This window comes from Macrobrachium nipponense, chromosome 8, assembly GCF_015104395.2.
Source record: "Macrobrachium nipponense isolate FS-2020 chromosome 8, ASM1510439v2, whole genome shotgun sequence".
In the NCBI taxonomy this organism is placed as follows: domain Eukaryota; kingdom Metazoa; phylum Arthropoda; class Malacostraca; order Decapoda; family Palaemonidae; genus Macrobrachium; species Macrobrachium nipponense.
The window spans coordinates 65,855,224-65,878,196 of record NC_087203.1 but is presented as its reverse complement, the minus strand read 5'-3'; the positions used below and the strand labels follow the sequence as shown (position 1 = coordinate 65,878,196).

At 37.0% G+C, this 22,973-nt stretch overlaps 2 protein-coding genes across 3 annotated transcripts in view; one reads left to right on the top strand and one right to left on the bottom strand.

Annotated features, from left to right (window-relative positions):
- Positions 1-22,973, top strand: part of LOC135222814 (mitochondrial import inner membrane translocase subunit Tim8 A-like) — a 316,936-nt gene that overhangs the window by 10,359 nt on the left and 283,604 nt on the right. The window lies entirely within an intron of this gene.
- LOC135222813 (uncharacterized) overlaps positions 1-22,973 on the bottom strand; it is an 86,577-nt gene that overhangs the window by 8,103 nt on the left and 55,501 nt on the right. For both annotated transcript variants that reach the window (XM_064261119.1, XM_064261118.1), the window contains exon 4: positions 5,792-5,881. In XM_064261119.1, the coding sequence (XP_064117189.1) occupies positions 5,792-5,881 (90 nt within the window). The remainder of the gene's footprint in view (positions 1-5,791; positions 5,882-22,973) is intronic.

The following is a 22,973-nucleotide window of genomic DNA, read 5'->3' as shown; positions in this document are numbered from 1 at the left end:
CTAATGCCATCTGACTTTTCAGCCTCTCTAACAATTTTTTCTTATTGTACTTGTGAGGGTTTCCTGTTACACCTTTCAAAACTTCTTGCTGTCTGTTTCCTTTTCAGCGCCGAATGACCTTGCAGGTCGCAGCGTTTGTCATAAATTCTATTTATTCTGCAGGTTTAGGAAGTAGGAAACACCTTAGAGATATAAGTTTTATTCTGAAGAGGTAAAACCCAAATTGACATCGGTTTCTTATGCTATCACCGATTCAACTTTCAGAACCTTTTGTAAATTACACGACAGTGGTCACTGATTCTTCAGTGATAATTGCCCTTTTAAAATCAATCCCCTTTCTAATATTTGATTACACATTATTGGTGAAGCAGACTAAAATAAAATTCTACCTTGAAAAAAGTATAATTTAGGAGCATAAATAATATCAGTGTACAGTGCACCTTATGTAACAGAAGAAAGGCTGTCTTGTTTTTCACACTAAATTAAGTCTTAATGGTCACAACCATGACCAATAGTTCTACCTCAATATACTCCCGTTTTTGCTGTTCTCCACGTTTACTTCATGCATAAATATCTTAATAGCGTTTTAAAAGTATAGTGTTGCTTTGATATTAAGATAACGAAGAAAAAAACGATAAAATCCTACTCCTTTAGTAACTATATATACTTTCAATAGTAAAGGTTAACACCCTCGTCCAGACTACCAGGCCTTCAAATCACTAAAATCAAAGACTTACCAACTTTGAGGGACTGACTTGTATTATTATTTCCATTGCAATTAGCGTAATTGTATATTGAAAAAGTCCACAAAGCCTCTTAACTTGCAAAGCAAACGTCTGCAGAGTAGAATGCCCATATGTAAAAACCGAAAAAATAAAGATAAAATGAATTTGTTAATAACAGCAACCTTAGCATAAAAGCAAGAATGACATGTCTATGTAAGTAGTAATATTTTGTAGTAGCAGGAGCCCATATGCTTTTATTTAGAAATGTTATTGGTAACTCACTCGTTGCATATTAGTAATGCTTTTGAACGGACGAACGTAACATCATTTTGTAGGCCAGCATAAGCATGCATGTTTCATAATGCGCTCATTTTACAACTGGAGGAAGATTTATTTCCTGAACACGTAAAGTGGAAGATTATTCTTTTCTCTTGTTTGAGAACACCTCTCACACCCACAAGTAAAATCTTGGAGCAGTGATTTAACGCGGATATTGAGTATTGGGAACAGACAGGATAAACAAACTAAGATACAAAATAGATTCTAATAAACACGGGACCACCACGAAAGGCGCGTGCCAGTTGTGAAGCCTCTTCCGGTGTTCAAAATTCATGGCTAAGTTTAAATTCTTGTCAGGCCTTTAGCCTCTTTAAGTATGATCTTCGCATCGACTATTAAATTATCAACACACTAGCGTTATGAGTGGATTATCCACGTTAAACATAAAGTCAAGATCTCGTCAAGTTCAAAAGTTATGGCCAAGGCTAAACTCTTATTTGACATTTAGCCCCATACTTTGATTTGACTTCGCCTTCCCATTGGTATCAGTTATGAGTGGCTGCCACATATGAGTGACTTTTGTATAGTTCACAAGCTGACCAAGGTCAAATTCTTATTTGACTTATGACTTCAAAGGTATGATTGACCTCATTGTAGGTTGACTTTTAGCGGGATACGAATACTATATATGAAGTCTATATTTTGCGTAATAGAAAGTGATTGCCAGGTCAAAATCCTGCTTGACCTTCGTCATAATGTAGCCAAGCACCCATTGATACTGGATATTCTGGAATCATTACCCAATAAGCAACATGGTCTATTATAAAACAATCAGGCCTCTTTTTCTCCTTTGTACATAGCCTCTGAAAAATGGAATGTCACGCAGTTGGTTACTAGGTTTATTTAAATTTTGATTTTCGTTTTTTAATATTTTAAATGTTTCAAGGATTGTAACTTTTATAGATGTTTAAGTATAAATTTTTATCCTTTGTATAGTTTTACAGCGTTGATGTTGAGAAACTTACTCGTAAATTAGGCTAATAAACAGATTGCACCGCTGACTGTTCTCTGTAGTTTTGCTTAATACATGCATACCACGTACATGCATCATACATGTATGTAGTATATATATATATATATATAGATAATTTATAATTATAGATATACAATTATATATACTAAAATATTATAATAAATAATAATTATAATATAACTATAATCTTATATATATATATAATATATTAAATAATATATTTATTATATATATAATATACAGATCTATATATATTATATATAGATATATATATATTTATATATCATATGATATATATATATATATATATATATATATTTATATATATATATATATATATATATATATATAATATATATATATATATATTTATATATATATATATTATATATATATATATATATATATATATATATATATATATATATGTATATATATGTTATTTAATTTATATGTATGTATGTATGTAGTATTAAGAGAGATATATATATTCTAACACATTTTAATGTAATTCAGTATAGCGGTCATTTTGTGAACACGGTCCCTATAAAAACACACGAAAAAGTTTCTATGTATAGACCAGTTTCATCAGAACCCGAGAATCTGTGAAAAAAGCCTTAGTTTTTTTCATATCGAGGGCAGGCGATATTGGAACTCAAAAGACCACGTAGTTGTTTATTTCCCTGTGAATTTTATGCATTTTCATTTTTTTTCTTTTGGAATATTTTAGAATTGACCTTTGATTGTTATTAAAACTACAATGCAATTAGAACGCTGGATTCAAATATATGAAAATATGTGATATGACGTTGGTTTACATAAAATCTATAATTTTCCGAATTTCTTGGGATAGCTTTTAAACCATTTATACTACAAGTTTCATTCTAAATAGACGAGAAAAGATAACCATGACTCGGTGGCAGAATATTACCCTTCTGTTGATATGTAGTAGATTTTGCTTTTAATGATAAAAGTCACGTAATAACTCTGGAAACACTTGACTCATTTTAGGATTATTTTGTTTCATTTAATTTTGTTTTCAACTAAAAGAAAAATAGCTCCAAAGTAATATTGCCAGTGGCCAGAAATTCTCATTTCTCCCGGAATTCCCTCCTGACCATTGCTGGGCATGTGATGATAACGATCTAAATGAGTATCATGGTTATTATCGTCACGAGGTGACGGGAAAATAAAAACGAAAAGAAGATACTGTAGATTTTTAAGAGCAAATTCGACGCCTAGATACCAGGAATGAATCCACTGATCGACGAATAGATAGATCAAGACGAGGAACAAGTAGGTTAATTAACAAATTCTGCATCTGCAGAAGACACGGTGCTCGAAAACTGCGAGGCACGATGTCACATCTAGCCTCCCTCAATCGATATTATCCAGGTCCGTTGACATTAGCAATGTCTGCCATGAAAGTTAACGCACATCCTGGTCCAAATTTCGGAGTAAAGGGGAGGGAGGGTTTGACCCAGACATGTTATGTAACCGTCGTTGTATAGATGGATCCTGTTAGTGGCAGCAAGTCACAAAGAGGCCTGAGAGTCCGCTAAATGAGTGAACAGACGAAGTTTGTCCGAAAACCCCGGCAATCGCTGTCAGACCAACCCCGTAGTGGTGGGGCTAGTACCGTCAGTGCACCTCATGCGGTGCACTGTAGGTATTACTTAAGGAATTTTGCAGCGTCTCTTCGGCACTTTGCTGCACCCCCTTTCATTTCTTTTACTGTACCTCAGTTTATGTTCTCTTTATACCACCTTCCTTTCCATCCTCTTCTAACGATTGTTTCATAGTGCAACTGCGAGGTTTTCCTCCTGATACACCCTTCAAACCTTTCTACTGTCATTTTTCCTTTCAGCGCTGAATGACCTCATAGGTCCCAGTGCTTGCCCATTGGCCTAAATTATATATATTCCATTGCATTCCACTGTAAGACCAACGAATCCAAAGAGTGACAATGGGTTTCCACATGGTCCTAGTGCCACCAAAGTGAGCGAGTAGATAATGCCTGGGGAAGGAGGGGGAGAAGGCCCTACTGGTGATATCATGCCCTAAGGCTATAAAAACATCCGCCGCCACCTGAGGCCTCGCGTATTCAGTGTCCTCATCCAGGCGTGGCAGTCTGCCCAGGTTTTAGTTTTCTGTAAAAGAAAACTATGGTGCCGGCTTTGTCTGTCCGTCCGCTCTCAGATCTTCAAAACTAATAAGGCTGGAGGGCTGCAAATTGGCACTTTGATCATCCACCCTCCATTCATCAGTCATACCAAATTGCAACCATCCAGCTTTAGTAGTTTTTATTTTATTTAAGGTTAAACTTAGCCATAATCGTGCGTCTGGCAACGCAACAACACTTGCCACCACGGCCGGTTGAGAGTTTCTAGGGCCGTGGCTCATACAGCATTAGACTGAGACCACCGAAAGGTTGAGCTATTTACGGTAACCTTGATTTAAACGCTGTTCAGAAAATTCTGTTCCACCGAAGAAACTTTGGTTTATATTTTACTTGAGTGTTTTTTCCCCGTTTGGCGACAGGGCCGCGGCATCTATAACAGTGGGCATCGCCCCGTTTTAGGCGGTGGGCAGGAGAGGCACTAGGTTTAAAGATGTTGAGCTTATGTATGCATATACCCCGTAGCGGGGTAGTGCCTCCAGTTCACCTCATGCGGTGCACTGTAGGCAATACTTAAAGTTCTTTGCAGTGTCCCTTCGGCCCCTACCTGCATCCGCATTCATTCCTTATTCTGCACCTCTGTTCATATTCTCTTTTCCATCCTACTTTCCACCCTCTCCTGACAATTGCTTCATAGTACAACTGCGAGGGTTTCTTCCCGTTACACCCTTAAAATCTTTCGACTATCAATTTCGCTTTCAGCGCTGAATGACCTCATAGGTCCTAGCGCTTGGCCGTAGGCCAAAATTCTATATTCCATTCCATTCCATTTATATGAATGTAGAACAAAATTTCGGCCGAAGGTTTGCAAAGAAAAGAATTTGGTCTTTTGCTGTGACCAGCCAGAAAACTGCTTTTATTTTATTTGTCCAAATGAAAAGAATTATATGGGCTGCAGGATTCTAAACATATTAGGCTGTTTGTCTTTTAAACAGGTGAGTTTTGATGATGTGGGGGAAAGAAAAGCGAGGTTCTATTATTGTAAAATAGTATGGTTTTGCTCTATGCTTGTAACATTTGGGCTTGAACTTGTTAAAGAAAGAAGGCTGGGTTTTTGAACAGTGGAAGGAACTGAGATTTAGTTGTATAACAGGAAAAAATATTTCGTTAAATAAATATGGTACCTAGGTCATGTGCAAAAAGTTTTTATTTATTTTATTATTTTTATAAAACAATATATTGGACTGAAGCAAAAATAGTCATTAGGATTCTAAGAAAGACCTGGTGCCTGTTCATGTATACTCTACATCAGTGTGTATATGTACATTTAAGATATTTTAATGAACTTTGTACTGAAGAGGCATGTTAAAAGAAAACATAATGAAACTGCGTAACTTCAACGACTCTTAGTAGTCCTCAGTCAGGTATCTCGGAAGAAATTAATATAAGTAATGTTCTTGGTGGATCCAGCATCTGAATGCACGGAACAAGCAGATTCCGCATTCCTCGTTCGTGCTTAAAAAAGAGAAGGGGAAAAAAAGCGGGGTCCCGCGTTGGGAAATCCATATGTATTGTCTGGCTCTCCAGCCTTTAGAACAGAAAGAGAAAACGATGACAAGCTTAGGGGGAACCCACCTAACTCGGCCGTGAGTGTCATGCAGGATCCCTTGCACTCGGCATCTGTGACACAGTCTCCCGTGCAGTTGTAGCATATCCTGGCATCACCTGTGGACAAAAATAATTTGCTTTAATGAGCATTCAATGGGATTTCAAGTTACCTGATTGTTTGAATTGCCAAGATCAGTTAATGGTAAAGGACAATAGTAGTATGAGAAGTACCTCTTCAGTGACTACAAAATCTGGTCTGAATAAGTAACACCAATCAGTGAAATAGACTTATCTAAAGTATATCAGTTATTTGGATAAGAATTAACAGTGTTAGAGCGAAGACAAGTAATAAAAATATTCAGCACATAACTTGTAGACTGCCACTTGAATATTGAACATAAATGGCTCGAATAAAGAATGCCAGGTACTTTAATAAGAAATATGAATTACTTGAATACGCTGTATTAGAATACAGAATACCATTGACCTCTAAGAAAAAGGATACTCTTGTAACATTCTTATCAAAGTTGGCAGGTTATTTGTGTTTAGAGTTTTATCTTGTCCCATGGTCTTTTGCTCGGCGAGGGGACCAATAATTGTCCACAGAGCTTGCCTCGTTGTCATTATACCCTAACCAATGTGAAGTAGAAAAATAAAAACTTTTAGGGTGTGAAAATGTATTTATTCAATTCCTGTAGTTCCTATGGCTTAACTTGTTTACTCTGGAAAATAATCCTGTTGATAGCACTTTGAAGAACAGTTCTTATTTTTCTGAATATTTCGTTCCCTAGTTCTGTATACTTCTGTCTTACAGGTTTCAGCCCCACACTGAACAGTAGTCCGTTCTGTAGTCTCCCTCTTTCGACCAGCGTCGTCATTGTTGTGATGTTACCGTCTGTTATTGAGAACCGACAAATCAGTGTATCTTCGCATGCTTTTGAACAAGAGCGTTTGGCCGTTGTGACGATGCGTGTGGAATGGTATCTGCCCGAAGGGGAAATTGGCGTCAAGGCAGTTTTAAAAAGGTTTCCTTGCTGGGTATTCTAGTTTCAAACAAATACTAATCATGTTTCTAATGATTCCATTTCAGTTGAGTGGATTATACAAAGCGCTACTTAAAAACACGTTCTCTATATATTATAGAATCCTTTTTGGTTTCACCGATAAGCTTTTTTCTCTGAGAGGATGACTTTGGGAGGTATTAACCTAATTGTTTTCAGGTAGCATTTTGGGATGAGGTTCATAGATCCGTATCTTCCATCCTGGCTGCTACTCACCACAGTCGATCAACCATGCGAGTGTGTGTATGTCTGTGTGTGTGTCCGTACGCGAAAGACGCATCTAATCTATAGAAAGTCTCAATCCAATTTAGTTCTGCATGTGCGTCTATTTTAGAAATTTCGGGGTCGTTTCACATACTTTTGCATTATCATTACTACTATAATAATTATGAAGTAATGCGTGACAGAACTGGGGATAGAAATAGTTATCGAACGCGATTATAGAAAGAAAAGTATTATAGGAAATAACATTCACAGGTACTGCCTTGTTTATGACAACCTGCTTATCTTTTTTTTCTTTCCATTTCACTTGAAACAACAGTAAAAGAGAGACAGAGAGAGAGAGAGAGAGAATAAAAGAAAACTTGTGGTGTTTCCGTAGCAATGGTTACGTTTTACATCAAGAGAATGCACTGCACATTGCGTGCTAACCAACATTTTTGTTTCTTCCTGTTTTTTGCGTGCAACTTTAGCATGCATTGCCGATTCCTGACTCGAAGCCAGAACTCAAGGATGATAAGTCACTAGTTTGGAGTTTTTGTTAACGTTCAGATTCCTGTTTTCCTGTCAAGTTTTTCCATAATCGTTTCGGACAAGCTACCGGTTCTTTCATAGTGACTTCGGAGGGGGTTAGTGCCGTCAGTGCACCTCAATTGGTGCACTGTAGACATTACTTAAGGATCTTTGCAGCGTCCCTTCGGCCCATAGCTGCAATCTCTTTCATTCCTTTCACTGTATCCCTATTCATATTATCTTCCATCTGACTTTTCTCTTCCAATAATTGTTTCTTAGTGCAACTGCGAGGTTTTCCTCCTGTTAACACGGGACTTCATAGGTCCCAACTCTTGGCCTTTGTCCTAAATCCTATACTCTACCCATAGTGGCTTCGGTAATGCTATCCGCAGTGGCACAGAAACTTTGGCCGTGGTAGTTTTACCCACGAAAGAATGAGCCATCAATTAAGGCGCGGGAAGCTACGTTTGGTATGAAATTATGGCCGAAATGACCTCTGTTGTGGTCAAGCATCACGGAAGCGTGAATACTGCAGCAAGTTTCCGTGATCCTGTTATTGGAAAGAGTGAAAATAAAGTGAAAAGCTTCGCTCTCTTCATTCTTGTTTTGTGCTGATCTTGCCCGTCTTGAACCTTGCTTGTTTAATACCCCCTTTTCTAGATTAGGCACGCGTACGGTATACGAATACAATGCGCAATTCATGCATGGTCCTGCTCCGGTATTTTTCTTTTCTACCAAAATCAAAAGAAAAACAGACGACAACATGAGACGAAGCATGCAGCGAAGGTGTAGTTATGTAACATCTAAATGAAACCTGTTACTATAAAACAGGTGTAGCTGACCGGAATATGGTTTACGTGGCAGCTTAAATAATGACTCGCTGACAGGAATCTGCAATGCCCAAGCAACTTTGTGTACAGCAATTGTTAATTTATCGAGAAACAGAGGCTAGTTATGGTCTGCCAACCTTTGAAGTTGTTTCTGTGGGTTTCATCGGACTACATGTCTCGTAGGTTGGTAATAGCACGAAAATGTAGTTTTGTAGCTTAGGCTAGGCGTATGCTGTGCCCTCAAACTGTCATGTGGCAAGATGTTATATCACTTAGATGTTATTTGAATTATTATGACTCATTTCGAATAAATTAAAATAATTTCTGTGTGGTAAGGGCTGTCGAATCAACATGTTAAGGAAAAAATCATCTATAAGGATGGTAATAACAAGGAAAAGAATGTTGGTCATGCAGGCGCTAGGCTCATGCCTATTGATCTGGCAGCTGTTGTGATTGTTTCGTCCGTTTTAGTTTCCTGTAAGAGAAAACTATTGTGCCGGCTTTGTCTGTCCGCCCGCCCTCAGACCTTAACAATTCTTGACGCTAGAGGGCTGCAAATTGGTTGATCATCCACCCTCTAATCATCAAACATACCAATTTGCAGCCCTCTAGCCTCAGCAGTTTTTATTTTATTTAAGGTTAAAGTTAGCCCGTAATCATACTTATGGCAGCGCTGTAGGTACCAACAACATAGGCCACCAATGGACCGTGGCTAAGAGTTTTATGTGCCGTGGCTAAGGCCAACACCGGACAGAAAACTCGATTTTGCTGAAGAAACTTAGGCACATTTTTATTTACTTGTTTTAATTACAGTATTCCTCCAAATTAGCAAAAGTTGCTTTCTTATGGTAGTCCTCCTTTAACAATTCTCTAGATGAATTGTTCCAAAGTCATAGAATAGAGAGAAACGACTTTGCTAGCTTACTGTCTTTTTGCTTTGTTTACAAGACGCTTTTTGAAATAGACACAGAAAAAATGCAAAGTTCTTTACCTCAACCACAAGTCTACAACAGACCTCGGAACAATAATATTTCGAAATAAATTGCACAATAATGATTAACTTGCTTTTAAAAGCCAACAGTTGCATAAAATTTAAATGTTGCCTTAGTATTTTTCCTCTACATTATAGTGCTGATATGTTGGACCAGGACTTTAAATATGGCTGCCGAGGTCACACGCTTGGCAGGGGGATCGCCACTCCGTGTTATTGACGCTCTATGAGCTGCATCCACTTTATAACATTTTACTTACCTCCGTCCACGTTTTCTTTCTTCAAGCTTGCTGTCCAAAACTCAACTGTGGATCTTCTCCTAGTTTCACCTTTATGTACTTGTACTTCAGTTCATTTACTTCTGGATCTCTTTTCCTTGCTCTTCAACTGTTGCGGCTTTCTTTTGTCATTTGGTCGTAGGCGCTAAAAGGCTGGAAGTGCCCCAGTGTTTGGTCATTTAGCCTAAATTTCACGGTTCATTTTTTCATTCAAGACTAAACATGTTTGACTTGCAGACTCACACCTCCGGTCTTTCTTAGTCCTGCCTATCGACAATTTTCATATTAAACGCATGTGCTGTTACCTATAAGGCGTTGATCATCAGTGTGTAAAAAGGTGCACTGCGTAGCAGCCCTGGTCAGTCAGTCTTAAGGGTTTGACCACATTTTGGACATCGCAGTTTCCCAGAACATATGTCTTGCTTATGTCTGGATTTTTTGCATTTGTAACACTGCAGTCATGATAAATGAAAGTAATCATGACTGCAGAGAGGCTTTCGTAATACGTATAGTTATGATTTCAATAAAACATCAGCACTCCTAATTAGCAAGACTTAGCAGCGTTCTTGAGTATAGGTAGCTATTATGACTTAACTGTTTTAAGCCTGGAAAAGACAGTCTTATTGGTGATTTCTTGACCAGAGAAACTATTGCATACGTTCTGTCACTCGACAATAAAGCGCAAAAATAGATGAAGTACTGTAATAGTCCGTGAAGAACAAAGCACAGAAATAGATTTATGAAGTACTGTAATAGTCACTCCAGAAAAAAAGCAGAAATTAATATATGAAGTAAGTCACTCAAGAACAAAAAGCGAAAAATAAGATAAATTCAGGATCTGAGAGTAATTTTAAGCTGACGTGACTCTACTGCCGTGTCTGACCCAGTAACGCGTAGACAAGCGTGTTTAATGACTTTTTCTTTCTTAATCCCGAATTCTGAATGAAAACATAAAAATCAGCGTTGATGACCGATATTACAGTCACACCAGTGTATGCTTAGAATCGATTAGCCTGGCCTGTACAGGATGTCAGTCGAACAAGCGATGTTGGAAAAGCTAGCAAGTGCCATACATGAAGCGAACTTCTAGCTAGAAGTGTTCTCGAATTACTGTATTACAGATTCCCTGAGCAGACTCACCACCCATAGCAACGACGCCTTGATCTGTGATTAAGGAAGACAAAGGATAAGTTAATATGGGATGACTATCTTTTATGGCGGAGCTGAGATAGTATAGGAGGTGGAAGAAAGAACGTAGGGAGCAAGAGGAGGAGGAGGAGGAAGGATATTCATTCTCGAAAATGAGGCGCAGTTAAAGGTAGAAAGATCAGGGTAGACCCAGTCGCATTTTACTTTTGTCACCCGATGGTGTGATTGTTATTTTTAATACGTCTCTTTCCGGTTGCCTGAGTACATTCTCCTTTCTCATAATAGCACTTATTCCGTTTGTAGAGTAAATTTTTTTTTTTTATTATTTGTCTATTTTTATACATGCCTTATTTTTATTAATTGTCTATTTTTATACATATTTTTATGTTGTATGCAAACATATTTTTTGTACTTCTGCTACTTATGAAGCCCTGTAGAATTTCCTGTGATCATCATACTATCTGTATTTGATCTATGGTTCTGACTGGGGCCACGCTTCACCTTGGATAGTCACGACCATCAGCATTTTCTTGGTAAAATTAATTTAATTTCTGATCATTTTTACTTTTCTTTGATATATTTTGCTTGATAATCATTCGCTCTTCATTCCATGGATGTTTTCATCACTCCAATTTAGATCTTGGTCTTTCTTTTGAGTTTGCATAGATTCTTATTTTGGAATACTTGCAGTATCTTGATATTTGTTGGTGATATTTTAAATACTAGATATTTAAATAAAAGCTTCACAAGGCGTGTAAATGCACTGTGATTTTGAAGTTTATTGGCTGAAATTGTCTTAGTTTTCCGTTTTCTTTTTTAGCGTAGTCGTCTGATGTGGTGTAATTATAGTATACTTGTACTCTTTAAGGAAAGCCCCGGAGCAAATTCCTGAGATATATGCTAGTAGTATTGCACCAGCCCAGATTTTTTTGACATGCCCTTAGGTTAGGTTAGTTGAGGTTAGGTAAAGTCAAGTTAAGTTGTTGATGGTAATTTGGGTGTAGGAAACCTAATGAGGTTAGTTTTTAAGATACTGTGTCCCGCTTTTTCAGGGAAAGGTCCAGGTACTCTGTTACATCTCGGGAAAATGAGGCCCGGGAGTTTTTGTTTCACTTCGAAAGGATTTTCTTTATTATTTCTTCTAACAGTAACAGATTTTCCAGTTGAGGTTAATGCTACAGTTAATCGTTAGCGATGAAGTTGAGTGATGCCAACTGCTTAGCCTATATTGATGATGTAATTTGGAGTTTCTGGCATACATTGTGACGTAGTTACTTTAAAAGAGGACACGGGATAGTATTCCATCTTTTGGTACGTTTCTTAGTAATTGGAGACCTACTGTCGACAAAATTTCCGTATTTTTTTTTTTTTTTTTTTTTTTTGCTATCTCGAATGTAGTCTAAAAGATAGTCTTTTTCTTTCTTTCTTTTTACAGTGTTGTATGGTATATTGGAGAGTTTTTATATGGGAGAACTTCATTTCACACGATGAAAGACTTTTGAGATGTTCGGCGTATCACACTGATCAGTTGTGCCTTTTTTGTATTTGAACTCTTTAGGCCAATTCCATGATAGACAGAGCTGTTTCAAAGCTTCTTTTCTTTTCGTCTTGGTGTTCGTGATGCAGGTAACCATCCTGCAGGTGTAAAAGACCTTTGCTTGGTTCTGGGGATAGTATCAGCGTTTTGGGGAAAGTATCAGTATTCGGGAACAGTATCAGCGTTCTGGGAAAAGTATCAGCGTTTTGGGGAAAGTATGAGCATTCGGGGAACGGTATCGGCCTTATGGGGAAAGTATCAGCGTTTGGGGATAGTATCAGGTTTCTGGGGTAAAAGTATCAGCGTTCTGGAGAAAATAATAGCGTTTGGTGCATATTATCAGTGTTATGGGGAAAGTATCAACATTCTGGTGAAAGTTTCAGCGTTTGGGGGATAGTGTCAGCGTTCTGGGAAATAGTGTCAGCGTTTTGGGAATAGTATCAGCGATTTTGGGAATAGTGTCAGCGTTTTGGGAATAGTGTCAGCGTTTTGGGAAAAGTATCAGCTTTTGGGAACAGTGTCATCGTTTTGGGAATGGATTTTACTCTCTCCTCTCTCTCTCTCTCTCTCTCTCTCTCTCTCTCTTTGAGGGGCATTTGCCAGAATCTTATTTAAAATGTGATTCAGTATTAGTTTGAATTTATGTAATGCAATTATTGGTCATTTTACATGATTTTATTGCTTTTGAGAGGCCTGCAGTCTGATATGGTGTTATTCAATTTTTTTTAATGAATTCTGTTACGCGTTTCTGTCTTCATGTCAAAGTTTGCATTTATTTCATCTGATGTACGAGAGTTGTTTCCCATGTCTCTTTTAAGGGACTGTTTTGTTCGTGCAAGTCTTCCATTTCTTCTCCATTGATTTGAACTTAGAAGAGGGATTGATTGTTTAGATGTTCCCAGGAGGTTTGACTCTATGAAAATGTCACCGAGCCTTTAGAATCTTGCCATTTAGTATTTATACATAATTTTCCCATGTAATCAGCATCATTGATTTTAAAATTTCAGGGATATTGTCTCGCAGTGTCTATTTTACAATTTTTTTTTTTTAAATTTGTTGGACCTGATACTGTTGCGTTGATAATTTTGTGCTATAGAATAATCCTTTCTCCATCTAGTGTTATTCCATCCTTCTGTACATACTCTGCCATTATTTCTGTTTTTCTCTTTAAACATATGATTATTTGTTTTTGCGCAAGCTTTGTGAATTTTGTGATTTGATGATTGATTATAACCGCATCGTGCCTGTGTTCCAATTCGTTTTACATAGGTAAAATTTTCTGAAATGAATAACGAACAATGGTGAGGATGGTTTTCGAGGGTTAAATGGCAAACGATGGGGACATTCTACAGAATCAATTTGCTAACGAAGGTTAGTGACGTTTGCCAAGATGAATTGGGAAATGTCCCTTGAGAACGAGGTTCTTTAGAGTCGGTAGGGAAATAACTGTAACAGGGGTCTTCCAGGATCACCAGTGAATATGTACTCCTTGTTATATTATCAGTTCTCAAACTGTTACGCCAAAAAATCGGAGTCAATTATTTTTCTGTAGTCAGCGTGCCAGGAGCGAATTTATAGGCATGATTCAATATTTGACTTAATAATGAAGCTCCAACTTGATAGGGAAGCTGTAAAGAGCGCAAACACGTGCAACGAAATTTTACCCGTTGACCATCAGCAAAGAGAAATGTTTGCTCGCTCAAAATAGACTCTGTGCTACAAGTTGTCCTGTAAAGGTGAATTTGGTGGCAGTGTTTATGTTGAAGTAGCCTCTGTGCGCGGGCCCTCCTAATTTAAGAGGGAAAATTGAGCCCACTAACCTTATTTTAAGAGATGAGTGGGCCACAAAATCAACACAGTAGAGAGTAAGTTAGTGGAAGAGAAAATATCGGGAGCACATTCCGTAAAGATAAAAATAAATCGAATTTAAAAGCTGGAAAATTGTTCGAAATTGACTTATCCCTTTATAACACTATTTTCGTTTATTACAGAATAAATAAATAATTATTATCATTTGAATGAAATTATTCTTGGCCTAAATGTAGTTTGTTGCTTCTAAGGTTTCCGCGTGTAGGAATGGTTACTTATAGATAGAGCACGGTTCTTTACTGATCATGGTACAGATTTTCCAAAGCTGTGCGTCTTACAATCCCGTCTAGAGAATTAAGACGGTAATTCAGAATCCATGGAAAGGACGGACGCAATGTTGGCTCAAGGAAAATCATCCACAACGTGCATATTATTTTTATCGTAATAGACAGTGTCTTCGTCTCGTGCTGATAGAAGCATGGATATGCATTCACCTAAAGAAGACTTGGTCAGAGAGCGTCCTGCGAGATTCCCTTGTTAATCAATAAAGTGACTCTAGACTGTGCCAGACTCCTTGAGACTTGGAAGTTTATTTTGGCATTGTCTACACTACATTAAGGCATAACATTAGGTCTCTCTCTCTCTCTCTCTCTCTCTCTCTCTCTCTCGTCCTCTCTCTCTCCACTCCTCCTCTCTCTCTCTCCTCGCATCTCTCTCTCCTCTCGAATCATTCCTTTATGGCTGTATCATTATACGTTATTGATTTTAACACATTTTCTGTTGCATAGAGTTGTCAATTTTAATGTATTTCTGTTTTTTTCGATTTTAATGTATTTCTGTTTTTTCGATATTAGGGATTTTGCATTGCAATCTACCACTTGTATATTAGATATGATTTCTGTGATAATGAATATTGCTTATGTAGAAACTTTTCATAAAACTATGAATGGACCTATATGTGTTACCGAAGAATGAGTAATGAAATGTGCGTGACAGCCATTTTCGATGCAGTAAAGAATTTTGACGTTTGGCAACTCTCTCTCTCTACTCCTCTCTCCCTCTCTCTCTCGTCTCTCTAATTCTCTCTCTCTCTCTCTCTCTCTCTATCTCTTCTATCTCTCTCCTCTCTCTCGCTCTCTATCTCTCTTCTCTCTCCTCCTCCTCTCTCTCTCTCTCTCTCTCTCTCTCTCTCTCTCTGATATCGTGCGTATGCAATACAATGTTTTTTCCGCATGTTGGTCGATGTTATTGAACGTCCTCTTATGAACCGCAGACAAACAGAAAGGAGGCTGATCAATACTTTAATATTCCGTGTAGTGCAACTCCGCTAAATTAGTGAGGATTAAACTTACATTTTTGTTGTTGCGAAAAGAACTATAAGGTGAAACTATGGTCATATTGCTAAGATGATGTTAGTGATTTGAGTTTCGTAGTTGAAGAAAATGAAATCTATCCAGCTGCATGAACGACGTTGAGATGTGGTTGTATAGAGACATATCCTAAAACAAGAACGCAGTTAAAAACTGCCAAAACTCAGGTCCAACTCAACGTTGCCTTAGATCTATATGAACATTGCTCTAACCTGAGCTTTTGAAAAATGTAGTCTGATATACTCAAGCACTATTTCTATTCGACAACATCACTGCGGTTTCCCTCCCGTCCCGACGTCGCCGGACAAAGATGACAGAAGACTTAACAGGCTTCCTGCGTCATAGAATCTGACAAGATCAATATCGGATGGAAATTCAGATGAGTTTTTATTTTTATTTTTTTAAGGGCTCGTCGTTTTTATCAACTCTTCATCTTGTGTGACTCTCTCTCTCTCTCTCTCTCTCTCTCCTTTTTTTTCATTTGTCACATTAATGCGCTTTTGCATTCTCATCATTAATGAATCTGTTTAACATGATTTCAACATGTAATAACAAAAACACCTACAGCCTGATTAAAATAACTACGTTTAATGAGCTTTTCTATCTATTTTTTTTTATTTCATTGTATAATATGCACTGTATAATTGATCCAGTCGTTTCTGTACTTTTACTGTCGTTACTATCTTCAACAATATTTTTTTAGGTTTTTCTCCAGTTCACCTTTCAAACCTTTTCCTGTCTATTTCAGTTCTAGGGCCGAATGACCTTATAGGTCCCAGTGGCCTTTGGCCTTTGGCTTAAATTCTAGATTCATCTCTATCCAGCTGTGTTTTTTTGACTTTCCAGGGTGCACAACCCCGCCTCATTCTGGAGAGACGTTGAGGCATTGTGATCTCTGAACACGATCCTCAGGCCCAGGAGAGAGGTGGCGCTCTGCTAACAAGGTACTTACTTTTTTTTTTACTGTTATCACCAGTAAATTGTTGCACAATTCATTTTCTTTCTTAATTACGTATTGGACAACAGTGCTAACTATCAATATGTATATATAGAAAAGGTTAGAATTTATATATACGTATATATATAATAGGTTAAAATGTATATACTATATATATATATATATATATATATATATATATATATATATATATATATATATATATATATATATATATATATATATTTAACCTATTCTATTAATTATCCATTCTTTGCTATCTTTCCACCGTATTTTATATTTCTCTCCGTAAATGTCCATGGAACTATCACTTTGGACGAAACTGGTTGCAACAAACCGACGAAATGGCACAGATATATATATATAGGTATATTATATATATATATATATATATATATATATATATATATATCATATATATATATATATATATATATATATATATAAATATATATATATATATTTATATATAGTATATATATATATATACATATATATATATATATATATATATATATATATATATATATATATATATATATATATATATATATTATAGTGTGAGGAGGGTGTGTACATACGAAGATGGATGGGACCTGGTTGCGAAAGAATCGATGTTTGATCTCCCTCTGAAAACATGATGGCTCTGCAATACATACTTTACATTCATGAGTGAATATAAAAATAAAATGGGATTTCCTTCACTATCTCTTCCCAAAGTCTAGGGAGCCCAACTTTAAAAGGCAGTCAAGATGTTGGTAAAATTGAACTAAGGCATAGTTTCCCTGTCCACAAATTGTCATTCTTCAGCAATATTGACTCTGGAGGGCTTGACGTCTTTTAATGAATCTTTTCACCAAGCTTCATCAAATTCCGTTCAACCGTTCCCGAGACATTTTGATAAAAACTCAGTCACAGGTAAAAGCGTTACCTCCTCCGCCATGAGCTCCGTAGGGGGTTAGTGCCGTCAGTGCACTTCATGCGATGTACTGTGTGCATTACTTAAGGTTCTTTGCAGCGTGCCTTCGGCCCATAGCTGTCGTTCCTTTTACTGTACCTCCATTCATATTCTCTTTCTTACCTCTTACTTCTGTAACACCTTTCAAACCTTTTACTGTCAATTTCCATTTCAGTGCTGAATGACCCCATAGGTCCCAGTGCTTGGCCTTTGGCCTAAATTCTATATTCAATTCAATTCAGTACATCCTCCGGCATGAGGGCCACTATTGCAGTGACGTAATTCTTTGGCGTCAAATCGCTCAGTATCTTGGAATAGAAGAAAAGCTGGTATGGGGGCTAGTGTCGTGGAATGCCGCTCAAATGTCGCGGGTTTGCGCCTCCCCCAGGGCAATGGAAAACCACTGGCTCTGCATCATGGTCAGTTACTGCTGCAGTGTGGGTTCCGCGACGGGAGGCTGAAACCAACATGCTTTGGAAGCTTAAATTTCAAATCAGTGACTCCTGTGTGCTTGTTTCATGCGAATAGGTTTCATCTACTGAAATAATAATAATAATAATAATAATAATATAATAATAATAATAATACAGTGTTTCTCCAGCACGAAACTACAAGCCTTATAGACTTGGAGATGCCTCGGTGCCCTTTGTCGATTGCATCCAGTTGCGTCCGAACTGACAGTCAACTTGAACTCTTCGAAGTGAGTCGAGTATGTTCATTATTTCCTCTTAAAAAAAATCATGTTCCATCCAGTGTAATATGGTCCAGCAGGTAGCCCCTTTTCATTATCATTTGCAGTTAACTGTTGAATTGATTTTGCAATTAAACATGCGCTTTGCATTTTATAATACTAGGGAATCTTTCGTTGAATTTAAACATTTCTCCTTTTGTCATTCCGGGTAACTTGGCATGCGCACGTTTTCTGGGATATTCGACCTCTAGTCCTCCGATTTCCCAACAATAGCCTGTATTTGTGGCAAATATAAAGTCAGGCGTACTTGTTTTTGCGAGATCACCTTAAGGAATTTAAACGAGTTCAATTTTTCACTAATGTACACAGTGCATTAGGTACTTGTGTACGGTTTGTACCAGGTGATGAAATATGGCAGCAACGTCACGAGCACCTTTTAACATTTTATTTTTTATTTTTTTATTTTTTACCTAGGAGTATCATACTTCCAATGTTTGCACCAGACAGCCCATATAGAAGCCAGATGTAAAGTAATGCATGTACGGTGTCTAATAAGAAAGAATTATAGTAATAATACTGCAACGCTTATCGTATTTAAATCGACAAAATGAATTCTCAGTCGTCTCGATTTCCTTATATTTTAAGATACGTTCTTCGAAAATATTTGGGAATCGAAAGGTGGAGAGGCAAAGTCGCATGGACAGCGTGTTTTCACAGAGCTATAGTGCGTTTACTTTTCTAAGATCGCTCTGGTGGGGCCAGGTAGAAAAACCAGAGTTGTCATATCTACGGGTAAGTCCCATTAAATGTTTCCCGCAGCTATAGCCCTTCTTGGGAAGATTCACTTTAGACCTTGGGAGTCGAGGGAAAGTTTTTGCTTTTTCCCTCTTAACCTTTATTTTCTTTTTCATTCCCGATTCTATTTAACTATTCTTTCTCTTTCTAAAATTATAGATGCGCTGAATGGCCTGTTGGCTCCGGTGTTTGAGCTTCACCATCTTGTTTTGCTTGGTTCATTTTATAAGAAAAGACATCCACTCATTACTTCTTCGCAGAACATTATCAAAATCATCCAATTCAGTCACTGGACTCACTTTCTCTCTCCTCTCTCTCTCTCTCTCTCTCTCTCTCTCTCTCTCTCTCTTTTTTAAACACTGGAGATTCCACTATATTTCCCATTTCTCTTGCTTCCTTGTTAAGTCTACGAACAGTCATTTCTGACACTTTTGTTGCCTCAGAGGTTCTCTGGATAGCCTTCGAAACATCAGTTACAGGACCTTCATGTTGATTTATGAATGAAGTATTTCAGGACATTACAGACTATTTCCTCGTCCTCATGTGGTGGGTGAAGACGTTTACGGGAGTCACTTGGGCTGGGCTGTCCATACTTATCACTGGGTGATCGAGAGAGAGTATCCTTTAATGATACTGACCATGACCTTTTAAATCCTCTTAAAAATCAGAGGTCCCCTAAACTCAGATCCGGCATCGCCGGGGAAAAAATATGTCATATCTTAATTTTCATTAATGAAACTGAAGTTTGAACCAAAAATATACGAAATAAGATATATTCAAAATGTCTGATGCAAACAAAGAACCATATTTCAAGAAATGAAAACTATTTTAATAGACTCCATGCAGCTAATATGATTACAATAACATGAAAATTGGCACAGTATGATATCTGTACAAGCCACACCACAGCGATCTTAGAAAAGTAAACGCACTATAGTTAATGTTACTAGCACATTCCATATACTGTATCCTCGACGTGTAAGAGGGTGGGTCCGCTGGTTACGAGGTCAGATTTCATTAGGGGGAAATTTACAGCGTGACCTTCGCCACTGCTTCGCGTGTAAACAACGCCCATGGGAGCATAGTGATGGAGTGACGGGCGGCACGCATGTACACCCACACTCGTAAATAAACGTAGGATTACTACGTGCTGTGCAGTCGACGTGTATAATATATATATATATATATATATATAGATATATATATATATATATATATATATATTTATACACATACATACGTATATATATATATTATATATATATATATACTATATATATATATATATATATATATATATATATATATATATATATATGTGTGTGTATAAATAGAATTTATTAGCTGCGCCTCGCTTAAAAAGAAAAAAAATAAAAATCACTAATTAAAATTTACAATAGAGTTTACAAAATTAAAATGCTTTAATGTTTGAAAAATAGATTCCCTTCAGTAGTAAAGTCCAGAGGATGAAAGCTCAAGACGAGTAAACAAGAATGGGGGAAGGGTACTAGGCTGTGTACAGGGGGGCTAGAGGTTAAATGGTTGTTGAGTGATGGAACGATTTTCTTGATAGCCAAAGATTCTAAAATATTAAGGAGGTGCTCCCTCTGTGTCGTGGTCACCATTTCAAATTTTTGTAGTCAATCGGGTTTTTACAAATTAATGAATGATTTTAATGTTAGGCACCTTAGGTGTAGCTAGTCTAAGGCCAGTACGATAGTTTAATCCACTGTGGCAATCTGCCCTCACTTTGAGCAACCGGCGCTAAGTTTCCGACAAAAATCTCTTGCTGTCTGCAGCAGCAAGTATACTTGTATACGACGTCCGACTGTACATAGCCTATAATAATACCCTTCCCTTATTCTTGTTTACTTCCTAACCTTGTTAATCGTCTTGGGCTTTCGTCCTCTGGACTTTAGTGCTGAAGGTAATCTATTTCTTGTATCGTCATTGTCATTTTTCAATCTATAAAGAATTTTAATTATTGTAAACTCTCTTGTAAGTTTGTTTAGTGTTTTTTTTTATTCTTTTTAACCAGAAAAGATGGGATATGGGTGATCCCGAAGGGCAGCTAATAAATTGTCAATGATGAGCTGACTGATCTTCTTATCCATGCATCCCACTATGAGGTTGTTTTGGGTTAGCCTCCCCTGAAATAAGAATATTATATTATAAGTATGTATGTATGTGTATATATATATATATAATATATATATATATATATATATATATATATATATATATATATATATATTATATATATATATATATATATATATATATATATATATATATATATATCGTATATATATATATGCACCTCTTCCTCTGTAGTGGCTTTAGGAGGCGTAACCTTTGGGCTCTCAGTATCTATCATGGAACCTAGTTTCTAGGCCAATGCCTTTCTCCAGCCTGGCAGCCACCAACCACACTCGTCAGACTATTATATACTACGTCAATCTCTCAGGGCAGCAGAGGCACGATGGATGTAAACAAAATTTGCCTGAATCGCTCCAAGCTTTTGATTAAATCTGCTATTATTCGTAAATATGAAAATGGAAGACTCCAGAAGGCCAGAAGGTGTCTCCCTCTCGTTTATGATTCAGAGTTATGGAATGAGGCTGCTAACCCCACACCTTACCATGTGGGTGATTAAGGGGTTCGTGAACCCTCATCATCTATCATAATAAATCTTGGTGCATTCAATCCAAGTACTGACAATATCCTGAGCGTTTTAACCCTCTGATCAGATGACCAACAGCGTACGTATCATGTTATTGCAGTGAGTGAGAGAGTGAGAAGGGTGGGGATCGTAGAAAGATAATTATGCAGTCTAATTAATTCCAGTCACTTCTACTCCCATTTCCCCCCCTCTGTTGTAGGTGCTCTATCTGTAGCCTTTGTTTTAATCCCTCTGTAATATATACATAACCAACTTGTCCTCGGTCACATGGCAGATTTTACTTATGTGAATTATCACTTGTTGCAACTTTTTATCATCATTATTATTATTATTATTATTATTATTATTATTTATTATTATTATTTATTATTATTAATTATTATTATTATTATTATATTGAGAGTGACTTTTCTCGCTGAAAACCTCTGCCATAGGATCTTGAAATTTGATAGGCAAAGAGGGGAAATTGTCCTTGGTCTATTATCATGTTTCCATTTATTTGTTCCTTTTTACATTGAAAGGATCTTGTATGGATATTTATTCTCCTGTTGTGACTTGATTCATTCTCCAATTCTGGGTATTTCTGGCCTTATTGTAACCCGTTGATGCTCGCATCATCCTTACCATTTATTTAAAGTGTCTAAGCATTGAATTTTTAGGAATGAGATTGAAGCACAGTGCACCTGAGATGGCCATGAGGCCTTATGCGTTTGTTATTCATTGGCTGTCACAAATCCTGGAACTGATCAGATCCAGTACTGCTTCAGTTTACTGATCAGAAGCGTAAAGACCATTTATGGGATTCACTTAAAGCTAATTCATTATAGTCGTCGTGTTACTATTCTTTGGATTAATGTTCTGTATTCGAAGTTTCATATCTCCGGGCAAACTCACTGGATTTTAGGCATCAAGATGACCTTTGTAAGATTTGTTAACAAAATAAGTCTACTTTTAAAGATATATACGTTGGTCCCAGTTTTCCCAAGATTAAGCGAATATTTCTTGAAAAGTTGTTTATAGAGTTTCCTTTGTTTCAATTCAAGCTATTTTTGATAAAACTTATTACTGGATTTGATAGCGATGGTCGTTGCAGCCAAGGTCCCAGGAACGGAAGTCAGTCTTTGGAGGTACAAAATTTGTCGCTACTTCATTATCCAGGATTATGGCGACAGTCTTGACCTTCTGACTTTGTTTACCTTACTTTATCCTATTGACATCCATATCAGCTAATAGCTATTTACTCGTAGCATTTCTTTCATTAGCTGACGAAAAATACGCACACACATATATGATATATATAATTCTCTTCATGTAGAATTCTTTTGTTTATATAAATGCATAAGCAGAATCATGGTTTGACTTATTTA